We start from the raw sequence: 16165 nt of genomic DNA on the forward strand, positions 1-16165 counted from the left end.
TAAGATAATGATTTTTGGAGTTTATCCTGTGAAGATGAAGAGATTTAGAGGAACTCCATCTTCAAGATAAGTGCTAACACCAATCACATACATCCCTTTCCTGCTGGAAATGCATGTCAGAATTTGCAAGAAGTTGCACTGATATATTAAGACATAAGAAAAGAAAACAGTAGTTATGGGAGTTTAATCATTGAAGTTTTTTTCAAGGCATCAAAAACCCAAGAGTATCAAATATGAACATCTTTGGAGCTTTATGTAAGGAAGTATCCATAGACTCCTGCTAATACAGATTGTCTTGCCAGACCTCTAAAAGGAATGGAAGTACAGGAAGGTAATGCATGGACTGGCCTTTTTCCTGTGCTGCCAAAAGGGCAAGAGGGTGTCTGCATGACAGACTACTTTGTTCTACCACATCCCTGGATAGACTGAGTTATCGGTGTACATAAAACTAATAGCTGCAAATTGTTGTGGCTAGTGCTTGCAGAAGTGCGACACTAGATCTTTGAGGAGAAAAAGACTTGAGGACTTTTCTGATTTATGTGTTACCAACAGATTTTTTTCCAAAAGTTCTCATTGCAAAAAGGTATACCTACATCCATCAGTTTTAACCAGATCCACACTACACTTAAACTGGAGTAGTGCTACTGCTGCTTGTATATGCTTTGCTAGAAATGCGACTTGAGTCTTGAGTCCAGAGATAAGTTTCAAGAACAGCAGCTATGACATGCCAAGTACTTTAAAGCTGAGCAGAAGGATCTGGAGCAGTCAAAATCCAATAAACATACAACCTAAAGGCTTAGGTACCTAGATATTTGCTAGAAGATGTAGGGTCACCATCATGAAGCAGCAGAGGAAAACATCTCTGTTGGTCGATGGATGGAAGAAGTTTGAACTATCAGTGTGATGCAGAGGCAACACTAGGAGGAATCACTAGAGCTGGGAAAGTGTAAATATTATTTTGAATAGTGATGGTAAGACCTTGCCTGGATGCCATATTCAGTCCTGCCTATCAGGCTGCTAGGATGATATGCTGGGATGACAGGAGAAAGGATATTATGACAGGAGAAAAATGAATTATAATTAAACCTCCCTGTCCCCCCTTAAAATCAACCAACCAAAAAAACCCAAACACCCAACTGCTTAAAATAAGAACACAAAAGTTAACCTTAAGGCATGATTATACCTTCAGGAACACAGATCGGCCATAGGATGTTAGTTGCAGGCAGAAAAATTATTTCAATTAAAATGAGTGACAAAAAAGGGTATAAAGTTTGTGTGATCACTTTAGCTAAGAACTCAGGGAAAGGTTCCTATCCTACACAGAAACAAAATGAAGAACAGGCTTTCAATTGGAAGAGTGAGTAACATCATCAAAAAAGTCTAGCCAGTTATATGAGGGAGCATGATAGCTTTGTGAATGAGATTATATATTGTCACAGCAGGGGACTGGCTTTGCTGACCTAGGATATTCTTTCTAGTCTTAAGTGCAACTGATTATTTCATTAGCTGATGGTGCAGACATTTCACAGCTTTTCATGAAGGAATACACAGACGTGGACAGATTGGGGATAAATTGGAATACATCCAATTTACCTTACGACCACTCTTCAAATTAAGTCTCCTAAGATAGAAGTCATACATGTTTCTGCTAGAATCTCTGTTTTTGTTCTAAGCACAACTTGTTCCTCCCTAGTTCCTACAGATAAAAAAGAAAGTCTCATGCAAACATACTAAAATATTTATCATTTTACATTTTAACTTCCACAGACTTTTGTCAAGCATAAGCTGCAGGCTAATAAGCTAATCGAAATATTAATAAGCTTAGAATAAGAAAACAATCTGTTTAGACCAATCATTTAAAAGCAGAGACATTTTTATATATGCTGTTTAGAAGAACAGATTTAATAAAAGTTAAGTTTTATTGCATTTTCCTGTGAGGTTTTATGGTTGAAATTTTTTATTACCTAGCAGACCTGCACTCTGAAATTTCATAAAGTTTCCTTGTATTCAGCAATAAGTCTGTCCAAAATAGGTAATATTTAAACAAGCAAACCAAAATTGCACTGGGATCAGAGTGAGTTCATCCTGAGTGCCATTTTCAAATCCTTATTGTACACTCTTAGTGCTGTCTTCCAGCAGAACTAAAATAAACACTTGGTATTGTGACTGCTAACACAGGATGATGTTCTAGTACTTAGATCTTCCACAGATCCTGTTTGAAGAAGTCAATTTCTATGTGCATCAAACATTTAAGACAAGAACAGTACAGTTTAAAAAAGTTAAAACTACAGAACCATATTTTGTGTCTCTGCAGGAGGTAATTTTAGGATGACAACTGACTGTCCACAGTCGTAACTCTGAAAATCAGAGAACATTAATTCAGTGCTACTGAGACACAAGAAGACACAGAATTATCACGTACTTCAGACAGGGTACATTTTTTGTCTTCCCTCATATTAAGTTCAGTGAACATTAGTTGAAATTTTACATGCTTGACTATTTATTTTTACTCAAGATTTCTGCGTTGATTATTAATCTCTTTTTAACAAAAACAAACTGTACTTCTCTGATCTTGTAATAGCTGAAGAAAAAAGGTTGCATTTTCTAACATCCTGTTCCATTAGGGATGAAACCTAAATGAATCACTTTGAACTTGATAACAAACTCTGCTTTAAGAGCTTCCTTTCACATCCAAGCCAAATACATACCTAAAGCCAACAGGTAGAAACCTATGATAGTCTCTCCTTGCTCTGTTACAGCTGCCTCTCTGGTCAGAAAACTGATGTTGTTGTTCCTCCAGGGTGCCTGTGCAGAAAACTGGACAGACATTTTCAGTGGAGCTTATAACTCAGAAATGACCCCTTCCTCAGTATGTCCTGGCGAATAAAATGGTTCCAGCCTTTTCCTCAGTTTCTGCTCCCTGTGTTCAAGGGAGCTCTTCAATAAGACTAATGACCTAAAGAAGAAAATCTCAAGGGACAGGAGCTTTGCAGCCTTCTGACCTATTCTTCACTAATCCTATCTATTAATACATCCTGAGAACCTGTGGCCAGCACAAGACAGCAGATTTCCTTGTATCCTTATTACTGCTATGTGCAGAAATCTTTAATGAAAAGTGTTTATCTGACAAATAGTTAACTTCCTCTAGAATAAGGTGATATCACATAACCTGCAGGTTCACAGGCCCACCCACACTATACTGATACATTGCTAAAATAGCTGTACTTTCATCTTTTTGTCTTCACTGAAGACAAGTGGAGTTTTATTTCAAATAAAATTCAGGAAAACTCTCACATAGATTAAAAAAAAAACACAGTAAAAAAACAATGGGGAGGTGTCACTACCTGAGAATGTGACTCTAACATAGCAGAAAAAGTCAGCTGTGAAGTTACTTTACCAGCAGGATAGTTGTTCATTTAAAAAGAAGGGAAGATAATTTCCTGTCCAGGTTGAAAAAAAATTTAAATCATACTTTTAGACTCCTAAGCATCCTCCAATCTATGAGTAAGCTCCAAGTACAGTGTGAGGTTTTCCCACACTATTGAAAAATGATATCTTGTCTTATTGAGGTGATTTGTTACACATGATTTGAGTCAGCCTAGAGTATTTTCAGTCTTTTCTGAGGTATCAATTGTATTTCAGATATGGCATCTCTTACCAATCTGGTTGCAGTCATAATTAAAAAATTTGAGTCTGAGTTTAATTAGTCTGGAGCAGCAAAGTTTTCTTGGTGAGCAACACTTGAGGCCAAAGTCCTTCATTACTGTGGTCCTGCAACAATCCCAGGTTGTCTCCAATATTCCCACCCTCACCCCAGTTTCAGGTATCTCTTGACCTTGCAGACAGCCCTCACAGGGCTGCCTGGCATGCCCAGCACATGTGGCCTTTTCTCTACTGTATTGCTGCTCTCTGAGGTTGCCATGTAAGTATTTGTGGTCCCCAGCAAAGCCCTGGATGTGCGTCAGCTTTCACAGGGAATATGTGCACAATCACACATTTTCAGCATTGAGCTACGGCAGCAATTTCTAGCTAGTTATCGACCTGTAAGTGGATCGCTGTTCAAATGGAGGGTTGGGATAAAGTTGTGCCTGAAGGCAGTGCCCAGGGACATTCACAAATGCTCAAGAAGGCCCACAACAAAGCCCAGCAATATCACCCACTCTTTGGGACAAGGGGCTTGGGTCAAAGAAGAAGTCGTCAGCAGAGAACCCATCACAAAGTCTCTGTCCATGGATGCTCGTGTCTTCACTGGAGTGTACTTTATCAACTACCAAGAGAAAGATGTGCAAAAGGATGACACTTTACATTGGGCAAAAACTGAATACCTGGTCCATGCTCCCTCTACTCTCTCATTGAAAATGAAACAGCCACCCAACAGCCCACTTGTGGGACAAGTCCAAGACCTCTGGGCAAGATTCCTAGCTTTGTGAGAGGAAAGATAACTCCCTGAGGAGTTTCCTCCTGCAAATAGGCACTTCTCACCCCATGCAGATCTCTCCCACTGTGCATCCAGGATTTGGTATCCTGGAACTGGGTGTTTTTTCACAGCTCACAGGAATCCATACTCATGGCAAGCACAGGGTAAGTTGTCTCCTACACCACAGGGAGTGCTGAGGTGGCAGAGCCACATCCCTTTATGCACAAGCAGTTTTTCCATGGCATTTGACACAGGCCTGGGCTTCCAAGTCTGAGTTTGGCATCTATTGTCACAATAGTGCCAGTGCTCACTACTTTGATTAAATAGGGAGTGGGACAACTAGCAGAGTATTTTTCATGCAAACTGTTCAAGAAAACTGCATGATTTACATAGATGTTACCTCTTTAGGCATAAGCACTTTAATTGGTAGTAAGTAACAATTATAATTATTTCCCTTTTGCTACAATAAAAGGCAAATGGTATTATTCGCCTTGATATCCTGAACTTGAGTTTTAATTTTTCCCAGATGTGAGTTTCTTTTGGTTTCATAGAAATACCACAGTTCTGTGGACACTTCAACTTTCCATTTCAATGAGAAAGCCTTCTGGCAAGCCTTGCCCCTTGCAATAATAATTAGAAGGGGAAAAAAAGAAAAAAATATTTTTTGGTATTCAAGGAAAAGAAATAAATATGGGTAAAATGTTTTTCATGGTCAAGCATCCTTTTGGATGATGTTTTCCCCCTTGGTCTTCACACCTTACACTGAGTGATTAATATCTTGGCTTACTTGGAGTTTCCTCCTTCCAGCCTCTGCAAACTCCTGAGGTTTGTTTCGTGTGTCTGCAGGTCACTGTGCTTCCAAATGACGGAAACGCTCCCTCTGCAGATTACAGGTGCTTAGTTTCATGTCCCTCAGTGCTTTGGTGGTGACCAATTTACTGAGCTCACAGGGAGTATCCCCAAGTGCCTTCACTATCTTCACAAAGTGCTTTGAAAGGAATAGAGCAGCATTCGCTATGGCCATTTCTCTAAGAGGAGAAGAATACTGAAGTGCTGTGGTGGAAATTACTGTGTTTGACATAGCTATGCCTCTGGGAAGGCATGTGAAAAAACTGATTTGGACATGAAAAGACAGTACAGCACCCCTTCCTAAATATGTAGGAACTACAGGTTGGGTCTGCGGAAGAGACACAAGCAATGCAAATGTGTCTTGGGAGACTGGTGCCACAGCTCCTCCTGTTACACTCCCTCTGCTCGCCCAAAACTCATTCATCCATTTTCCCCCACTGTGACCTGCCTGCCAGGTATAGCAGAGCCACATGACCCACCTCCTGCAGGAAGATTGGCTGTGGCGGTTCCGGAGACCTGGACGTAAAGGTGCTCTCTCAGCAGACGACAGGTGGCCTTACCCAACCCCTGCCGAGCTGGGAAGCAGGCACACCCCTGCCTGCGCAGGTCTGGGGGCAGAGCAGCAAGCCCTGTCTATGAGCAGCAACACCTGTCTGAGACAGACATTTTAGTACTCCTGCAAAGTGCTCTCCATAGACCTTCTAGAAAGGACTGCACAAGCGGCACAATCAGATTGGGTCCAACCCTGCACACCCCTCTGCCAGCTGACATCTAATGACCTCACTAAAACTGCTGCTAGCTCAGTATTAATCAGATGGCTGCACCTGAGGGTTTAGGGCAGTTACTGTTCAAATGTTAATGAGTGAAGAAACCCTCTGAAACCACTGATACCTCAGGACACCTGAATAAAGCAAGTGATGAAATGACCAGATTATGAGACAACAGATCAATACAACCCATTTTATGAACACCCCAAACCAAACAATGGTCTCTGAGGTGGCAGGCAAAACCAATTAATTGTGGATATAAGTCAGCAGGTACCTCCTATTTGGGCCGCTAAAAATGTGCAACAGCCTTTTAATCCCTGTTTGCCTCTCTAAACACTTTCCAAGTGTTACCAGCACAAAAAAGCAAGTATCACAGTAGCGCCAACTGGTTTGACATACTCAGGCTAGCTACATTAGAATTAGCATACTGTTTCCAATATATAGTAACAGCAAAATCCTAAAAATTAAAATTTATGTGTGACAGAAAACATATGATGAATGTCTAGCAAGCACCTGTTTTCCCTGAGGAGCACTGAGAATGGGGCAGTTGCCAAAGGAATGGTTTTGTCAGAAAGCTGATGTAAGTTCTCACAGCACTATTTTTGCATGATACCTGCTATACATGGATTAAAGAAAAAGACATTAGAGGAAGGAGGCAAAAGGAAAAATGTGCAGAAGGGATGTGTTAAAATAAACCATAAGCAGATAGAAAGTGGTTGTGTGAAACAAAAATACAGTTTTTTATGTGTAAGGCATAAAATTTTCTGAAATTTTAAAGAAATATAATTTGGGTATTTCAAACCAAATTCAATGGTTTATTATAAGTAATTATAAATAATTTTAATTTTTGTTTCACATTTTTCATTAGAATATTCTATAAAATACTATAAAATAAAAAAACTGTCAATATTCAACAAGACATCACTTAGTCTTGCAAGGAATAATCCTGCAATGATAGTTATGCCTATAGATTTCACTGAGGTAGCCAGAAAATGCATTTCATATCAGTAACAGATGATTTTTCCAAAATCAGATCATGTATTTGCTCCCTGCTTCCAGTAAAATACAATTGTTGAAATGAATTACACAAAGTCTTTTCTAACAACCACTGAATGAAAAGAAAAAAAATCTTATAAACAGATCTGGTCAGTAATGCTTAAAACAAGTTACTTGCTAAATTCAGTTAAGAAAATGGTTGCATCATATAATGAATGTATTGTTAAATCTGTACTTCTGCCATGATTTCGTAGAATCATAGAATCAACCAAGTACAAAAAGACCTCCGAGATCATCAATCGAACCCTTGATCCAACACCACCGTGGTTACTAGACCATGGCACTAAGTGCCACATCCAGTCTCATCTTAAAAACCTCCAGGGATGGAGGATCCACCACCAGCCTGGGCAGCCCTTTCCAATGCCTGAGTACTCTCTCTGTAAAAAATTTCTTCCTAATATCCAACCTAAATGGACTTTTCAATGGACTTTAGCCTCCTCTGCTTCATATTTTCTTCTTATTCTCATCAATCCTGAATGCTAATGTTTCTCTGAGAAGTTGTGCTCTGTAGCTCGTGACAGATCTAGAAAACTACCTGTTAGGAAAGAATGCTTGGTCAGCAGTTATTACTGCAATATACAGTTCAAAATCAACAATTTCTCAAGAAACACTGTTTAGATTGATGCTAATATGAGAACAGGCTGCCTTACAGCTTCAAATATTTACTACCTTCATGCTGAAAGATTCAAGAGAATCAAAACTACTTTGTGTAGATTAGGTCACTGAGGGTTTGTATTATTTAAACTCCCTGCTCTGAGCTGAACTTACACTGAGTAGGTTAGGTGATGGTAAAGGAAACTAAAATCTTCTGAACAGCTGAATCAGTTTGTGAGAGATCTCAGTGAAGTGTGGGAAGTCCTGTTTCTGAGATAGAGGGTTTCCTAGGGAAGAGAGAGAACCGCTCTTGGCAACCACAGATAAAGAGCGGCTGAAAGGCAGGAGCCTCTCTGTGGCACAGGAGAGTACAAGCTCCCTGTCTTCATGAGTTGCACCGATTTATTTTTTTATTGAAAGAAAGCTACCATAGCTCCCGCTCTACCAAAACTTGGCTTTTTGGCTTTAAAGGCATTCCAATCATCCCTGGGGTGCTCATTACAGATTAAGACAAACCTACTTCAAACCTACCGACTGGGCATTCTGTCACCGGGATCCTTTAACCATCTGTGTTGCAGCAGCGCTTCAGTGCTCCAGTTTAGAGGGGAGCCCAGCTAGAGCATCAGTTTTGCCCAAATATGGGCTTGCACCATATCATATGCCTGCAATCTCATGCAGAATTTCTGGATATTTTACATGTTTTGAACCATGAAAACTGATCCTTAGTTGCTTAGGTGTTGGCTTAAAAAGGCAGAATGTACTGGGGTTTTTTTCTGCTTACCAAACCTGGAAGCACACTAACAGAGGCAGATGCACTGAATGACCTGTCACTTTGACTCATGTGAAGAAATCACTCTCTGCAGAAAAATGAAGAACAAAACCCCCAGCGTTTCATGGATCAGCAGGACTTTAATGTCAGGAGAAACTTAACGTTGCATTCAAGGGACTATTGCAAATTCAGCAAATTTGGAATTAGAGAAAAAAAAAAGGAAACATAAATACATTTTGAAATGCTTTATGACAAAAGAAAATAAATAAAGAATACTGACATGGAAAAAAGTCTCAATAATTATTCAATAAAACACATACTTCCTAGCATCTACTGTTCTGCTGTTTCCCTTGAAAGTCTTCAGGCTGTTGGCTTCAGTCAGAGGTAGGGAATAGTTACAGGGAGCCCATCATTTTTCCTATTTTTTTTTTCCTAGGAGGAGTAAGACGGCGGTGCCCAAGGAGCATGATGTTGAAGCTGCTGATTTCTTCCTTTTCTTTCTAAATTCCACTTGGGGCTCCCTTTAGTACATTTTTTTCATGCTTTACACCTCGTTTTTTTAATTTGGTCTGCAACTCCACATCATGTCTGAATGACATATCTTACATACCTTGTATACTTCTGTTTTCTCTGCTGCCTATAAACCAGTTGTGCTAGCTTCCAAGGTTTATATTTAACTGTTTGCTGCTGAACTGTTCATAGACCTGAACTGACATTCTCATAACCTCTATTTTTATCCCCTCCATGTCTGTACTCCTCTCCCCCACATCCTGGGTTGCCACAGGCAAGTCCTTGACTGTCAGGCCAGGCCGATATTCTTTTACACTGCAACATTAAGATGGTGTAATAAATATTTCACTTGACACAGAATAAATACTTGCTACACTTGTTTGTACAAAAATCATAGTTATATCCCATGATTATTAAAAAACAAGTAAAACAAATCAGGAAATAGTCACCTGATAATTAAAATAAATTTCTATCACAACTAAGCCAGATAAAATGAAGTTCCAGGTAGACCAAGGCAATTTGAGGCCAAGCAAGCCCGGCATGCCTTGATACTGCAATGCCAGTACATAGCCTGGGGATATAACTAGCAATAGCAATAACTGTATTTCTGGGGCTACAGGTTACACAGATCAGGCAGATAGAGCCTGGATAGAGCTGCACTGGCTGCAGTAAAGTTTTGTTCACTCATATAAAAAATTATAGAACAAAGTAAGCCTTCTGCTTAATTCTGTCTGTTCTTGTCCTGAGTCAAATTATGCACAGATTCATTCTGACCACTTTGAAAAAAGTGTGGGTTTCCTTTTTGATGATGTTTTTGCTTTACATGATCAGCTCCAACATCCAGATTAGCAAGACAACACAGATTTTTATCTTAATGTGTTCATTTGAGATTGTGTGCAGGTAGCATAAAATAGAGAAAAGCCTAAGGCACTACGCTTTCATTCCATTGCCTTTCCCACCATGTCTGAGAACAGAGCCTATGACGATTCTCTCTTCATTCCCTTTATTTAATTGGTGTTTGCCTTGCACAAAACATCCAGAAATTACAGTATAGTAAGATTCACACCCTGCAACTTCTCATTCAAACCTCAGGTATGTTGACTTGCTAAAACTTCCACTCAAAGTGATGAGCTTTCCAAGGACTTAGCCACAATTAGAATTTAATCCTGGATTAAGAGAATACATCACACGAGGAGGAAATTACTGCAAATATAAATAATCTCAACCTGGCATTATGCTTCTGTCAGCTGAATCCACCTAAATATTTCCAGGTGCCAGTTGCTATTATAAACTATATACCATAGACTCTTATGAAGTCTTTAATACTAGCATTTCAGCAGGTGTAGGAGTAGATAATAGAAGTGTATCATAACAATGAGCAGTCTAGGAAACTGCTGTAGCAGAGGAGTCCTAGACATGCTGGTTTCTGCTGCTCTTATCCTTTATGGACTTCCTCTAAATCCACTGGTTTTACTTACCGTTTTTCTGTTAAAAAACAGAAAGAATGCATCCTCTCAGGATGCTGAAAAGGAAAAATGCTTTTTTTCCCTGATACCTAGTTTATGCTTCTGCGCATCCCATGGACTAACAGCGGTAATGACAATTCCAGAGTACCGAGAATGTCATTCACACAGATAAGATTAGAGCTTGGAAAACATCTGACATGTTACAAGATCACTTGAAAACAGCATAAGTGTTTAGAGAATTACTCGCTAGCTATGTAACAAGTCATAATCAACCCAAGGCTATGAAGTTTTTAGGGAGAACAAGACACTTTTCCTTACTGCCTGTGCATTGTTGCTTAACATCAAATATTATCCTTTTATTTCTTTTCATATACTAGGTTTTGATCCATATATTAAAATATCAGCACTCACAAGTCTGTATGTCTAAGTTCCCAAGAAAGAGGAAAATAGAAATATCCTTCCCATTACATAATTTAATTTACTTCGGGATAGTACTTTTCCATAGAATAAAAATATATTAAAAAATACAAACATTGTACTCACACTTACAAAATGGTAAAGGTCCCTTGTTCCCTTGTTGAACAGGATATATGATTCTCATATTAATGTCCACATTCTGGAAAGTTAACGTGATCATTATTTTTTGTCAAATCACATGTTTCTCTTCCAAACTTGGGGAAGAAGTCAGGAGTGCAATTTCTGGAAAAGCAAACTGAGTTTGGATTACCACTAGGTACCTACTGACTCTTTTGTGTGACAGTCAAAGGAATTCTGTATAAATCCCAGGTATCTGGGTCATGTAGTAAAACCCACGAGTTTTATCACAAACATTATTTCCTCACATGAACAGTTTTAACAGAACCATCATTATGCCACAGAGTACACGTGTTGTGTTCAGGGACTCCATTGTGGCTCAGAATTTAATCTGGCATTTTATAGCAGACAGCTTTCTGCCAATATACTGTGTATAGACCATATTTTATAACCAAATTAAAGCATACTTGCTCTCTGAGGGAGGAAGGAGCTGCAAATCCATGCAAGCTGTGGTACCTTACAGAAGAATTTTTGACTTCATTAAGCTTTTATTTATTAAAGGCTAGATTCATGTTCATTTGCCACAAGACAGGTGAAAGAAAGCAAAAAATGTCACAATCTGCATATCTTGTAACGCCGGAGACCTCTGTCAAATGTTAGGGCATAGGCTTCCCTAACTCTGCCTATGAATATTTTGGAAACACTACAGATACATTGTAGGTTAACCTATAGGTAAAACACAACCAGCTGATGATTTCAAAACAGTGCCCCTAAGGGGCAGAGAAGGAGAGGCAGCATTGCTGCTCCACTGACTTGCTCACACCTGAGCCCCACCACCACAACCAGCCATGCTTCATTCCCAGCACTTCCAGCACCTCTACTGAACAGTTCTTCCTTCTTGAAATTACAATACAAGAGCTCCAGATTCTACCTCAAAGATGGATAAAGCATGCATGAAATCACACATTTGCCAAAAAACGGGGGTGATATTGGGATGACAAGGGCACAGAGGCAGACGTCTGTGTCTGTTGCAGCACTTCAGCCTGTCTCTCCCCTCATCAGCACTACCCGCCCCACTCTCTCTTCCTGAGCTTTTTATGTGTAGAGAAAGGCAGATTCTCTTTACAGTCTCTTCTATAAGGATTTCACAGAGCTGAAGTGCTCTTTTATTTTCTTTCCCATCCAAAACCAGGGCTTGTACAAAACCAGAAGGTAGATTGTCTCACTTCACTGGGTTTTTTTTTTGAAGCTGACTGCTCTCCAGCAGCATTTCCTAAAGAAAAAAACGTGTGCCATCACTCTATCAGCCTGCTCCTCCCTGCAAATTTGAAGCTATGTGCCAGTCCCGACCACCTGCAACAGAAAAGTAATTTCAGATGTAAGGATTACAAAGACTGCCAAAGACTGTTTTACTGAGGTAAAACTCAGGTAAAGTTTTCTCAGCCTATAATAATGCCAAGTGAGAATTACTAATATACTTTACTAATATCTTCTCTTAAAAGGACATTAAGAAAGGGCAACAGTGGTTATCTGTCTATGTCTACCATAAGGTTGGGATCAACAGTTTTACAGAAGACAGAGACACCATTGCCTCAGCAGGTTTCAAGATGCCATGGCAGTACACAAAAAGGCTATAGATGCCAGCCTTCTTCATGGTAAACATTGATGCAAGATATATCAACACATATCTAAAGACAATTTTTTTTTTTAAAACTTTGAAGTATTTCACATTTCCAAGTTGATGTCCTTAACAACATGGTATTGACACTGTGATTTCAAATCAAAAGGCTGACAGCAATGGATAAGAAACAGGTATCGGTAACTTCCACTGGAGAACCATATGGGGCTACAAATAGCTTTTCCATGTGAAGGAATGCAGCATTCGTGCAAGAGGAAAAGACTCAGCAAAACATATAGCCTACAGAACAGAAAATATTGTCTCTTCTTTCCCTGGAAAGTTTTAAAACATCGGTGCTTTTTGCAAGGACTCTGCTCTGACACAAGTTTAGGGAAAGGATGGAAGCAGATGACTTCTCAGAGAAGAAACGGAAACAAATAACTTCAGTAGAGATTTGTGAGTGGCTTGCCTGAAAATTACAGTCTCTCTGATCTTGTAAATGAATGACAAAGTTCTTCAGCACTTCAAAAAGAGGAGTATCAAAAAGAGGAGTATCAGCTTTCTAGGGCTGTTTGCTTGGTGTACAAATAAATGGGGTGCTTACTTGGGCAAGAGCATACACTACCAAGCAAGGTAGAAGGTCAGAAGAGGTGAGGAGTTACATCAAAACTGTGCAACTTGTCAACATGGCCGAGGAGTTGGGCACTGCAACCACATTGCCCGTTTTTGCTCATAATCCTTTGAGCAAGTCAGCCAAGGCTCCATCTGCTGAGGGAAAAACAGAGACCATCACTGTTCACAGAGACACAAGAAGTGAGCTTCCAAAACACTGTCAGACTGTCCTCAGGTCACTTTACCAATGCAAACTGGAAAAATAAAGCCTCAAATTTGAACAGCATTTTTCACCATTAAGGTGCCAAGGCCTTTCACAAAGGACATTTTATTTGCCTTGGAAAACCCAACAAATCTCTGTCAATCTGAGGGCTTGGCCACATATCAGCTGCGTGATCTGAGCCTTGTTTGCACCTGTGGTGAGTTTTAGGGTTCTTTTCCTATACTAGGTCAGAGATAAGATGTATTTGCTTTCTCATAATGCTTTCAATTATTTTGTGTCTCTTGAGAAGGATAATTGTAAAGCTCGAGGCTATTGAGAGTTTTCTCTAAAAGGCTACAAGAAATGATTCTTTAACATCCTAACTGGAAAGAGGAGCCAGTAGAGCTATCTGTAATGTGGCTGTACTGCAGCTGAACATTCATTTCCACTTGGAGCAAGATAAAGTCAGACTGAAAGACATCTGGGTAATTCCAAGCAACAAACTCACAAAAATGTTAGCAATCAGTCATAGACAGAAAGTCGTGCCTCCATTCTCTGTTAGGCTCCTTCTCTCCCCACAGCAAAACCACCAGGAAAGTCATTCACAGCAGGGTAGCCACAATGGTTCTCTGCAGAAATGCTAGATTTTTCACCCCGTTTGGGATTTCTGGAAAGATTAACTGTTGGCAGCAGGAGACTAAGAAAGGATGAATACAAACACTGCAATCAGCTGTTAGTCAAGAATGAAAGCCTTCTGACCTGTGTGAACAGCAGATGGAACCACAAAGAAATTTCATCTTTCAGATGCTTTCTTGATGCTGTCCCCATGATACAAAACACAGCTGAGGAGCGCTGCAGGAATGACAAGTGGAGAGCTCTGACTGAACATACATAATTCACAATTATCCTCTCAAATCTTTAAATCTGTAACCCAAATCTATGTGCCACATGAGATCATATAGATCTTGCCAATAGCTCAGTTGTTCCCTCTCTTTTGTATATTTGGTAAAATCTCAGGAATAAGGAGATACGTTTTGTTAAGTAGGTCCTTGGTCCCACCTCTGGTCTGACATCTTCAACTATGATAATTCTAAGCTGTGCCTTTTCTAATTCCCTCAGAACTTTCCACATATGTTTTTGTTTTCTGGTGCCGAGCACCTTCACACCCATCACCAGAGAGTTTGATTTCTCTCACTTTAGATGTGTATGTGCCCCAACCTACCCCCATTACATGCAGCCAACACTGGAAGGAGTATGTCTCCCACACGATGGGAAAAAGGGTTATGCAGTAAAGAGAAACAAAAGCCCTTCTCTCAGTGCTATTCCTGGCACAGCCTCAGATTATCCTCTTCGGTGGTATAAAAATGTGTATTACACTGTCTCAGGATATTTTCATTCAAATGACTGAAAATAACTTCTCAGACTCCAAAGGGACATGTCAAACAGCTGGGCAAAGACACTTAGGACACTTTCCATCACCTATGCAGGGAAAAAAAATGGGCAAACCCAAGCATATTGTTGTTGGACTGCTCCAGAACAGTAATTAATACACTGCTATGTGGGCTAGCAGAAGCAGCAAGGAAAGCCTACCTGTCAGAGCGCTTAATAGCTTTAAGAGAGTCTCATGTTTTATCTGATACTGGGCTCTCCATACTGAGTCATATGAGATTATTATTTTAGCAAGACAGTTGAAGTTTATAGCACTCTTTTGTTGCTCATGGTGGGGTTGAGATTTTCCTTCATCTTATTCCTCTGTATTGTTACCTCTGTCATTATGAAGCTGAGCATCCCATCTACAAGCCATCTGAACCCACGTATGCTTCCCTGAATTCCAGGGCTTTCTCTCTGTCACTCGCCTTCCTCACATCCCCTTTCATACCAGCCACTATATGCTGACTGCCTCACCCCAGCTTTTACGTCCTGTTGGAAGAGTTTCTAGTCTCTAGGGCTCCCTCGGTGTAGGGCAGCCTCCTTCCGCCCAGAGGACACGCCTCCCAGTCTTTTGTCGTTCCAAAACAAGACCGTGAGCAGTTTTGTTTTGTGAGCAGCCTGTGAGCAGCCAAAACACCTCTGCCCCACTACGATTAGCATGACTCACGTTTGTAGACATTATTCGTCTTGGGAGTGAGAGAAACTGGCCCTTCAATCCAGCACTGGGGTGTGCACCTGCAGTGGTGGAGAGGGAGATGTGGATCCCTGGTTGGAGGCAGCATGACTTACTGTCTGCCAGGGCAGAGAACTCCCTGGCTGCAAATCCTGCTTCACCCCTGCACTTTGATTTTTAAAGCTGCATTCTCTAACAAAAAGGCTCAGCTTTCACCAAGTAAGACCTTCAAAGAATAATTTAGTTTCACAAAATCCTTTACACAGTAAAGGCTATAAATCCCCTTCAGCTTTCACTGTTTTTACCAGTCAGTGCTGGGTCAGGTCACTGACCACAGAACCAACCAGGCATCACTACAAGTGACTTAAAGAAACCTGAAAGTAAAAATTAATTTGTTGTTTCAGATGAGATGGCAGCAAACTAGCTGCAAGCAAATGTACCTAAAAATGAAAATGGTAATGACTGGCTTCAGTCACTGAATGTCTTCAAACAGGCACTGAATTCCATGGAAACAGAACGTATACCGCAGATGGGCATCACACTGCAGTGATGGATTGTTTAGATGATTCTAAGCAGCCTAAAGGTGAAAACCCCTCAGATTTTGGCAAGAAATATGTACTCACTGAGACATATTAAAAAGAGATTCCATACCTTACCCTTAGTATTT

At 40.2% G+C, this 16165-nt stretch overlaps 1 protein-coding gene across 1 annotated transcript in view; it reads right to left on the reverse strand.

Moving 5' to 3' along the window:
* The window catches only part of LOC135411251 (opsin-5-like), a 30432-nt gene extending 27590 nt beyond the window's left edge, over positions 1-2842 (reverse strand). The window contains exon 1 of the mRNA XM_064648596.1: positions 2709-2842. Within this exon, the coding sequence (XP_064504666.1) occupies positions 2709-2829 (121 nt within the window). The 5' untranslated portion in view covers positions 2830-2842. The remainder of the gene's footprint in view (positions 1-2708) is intronic.
* Positions 2843-16165: the final 13323 nt, after the last annotated feature.

The sequence above is a fragment of the Pseudopipra pipra genome, chromosome 3 (assembly GCF_036250125.1).
Source record: "Pseudopipra pipra isolate bDixPip1 chromosome 3, bDixPip1.hap1, whole genome shotgun sequence".
In the NCBI taxonomy this organism is placed as follows: Eukaryota; Metazoa; Chordata; class Aves; order Passeriformes; family Pipridae; genus Pseudopipra; species Pseudopipra pipra.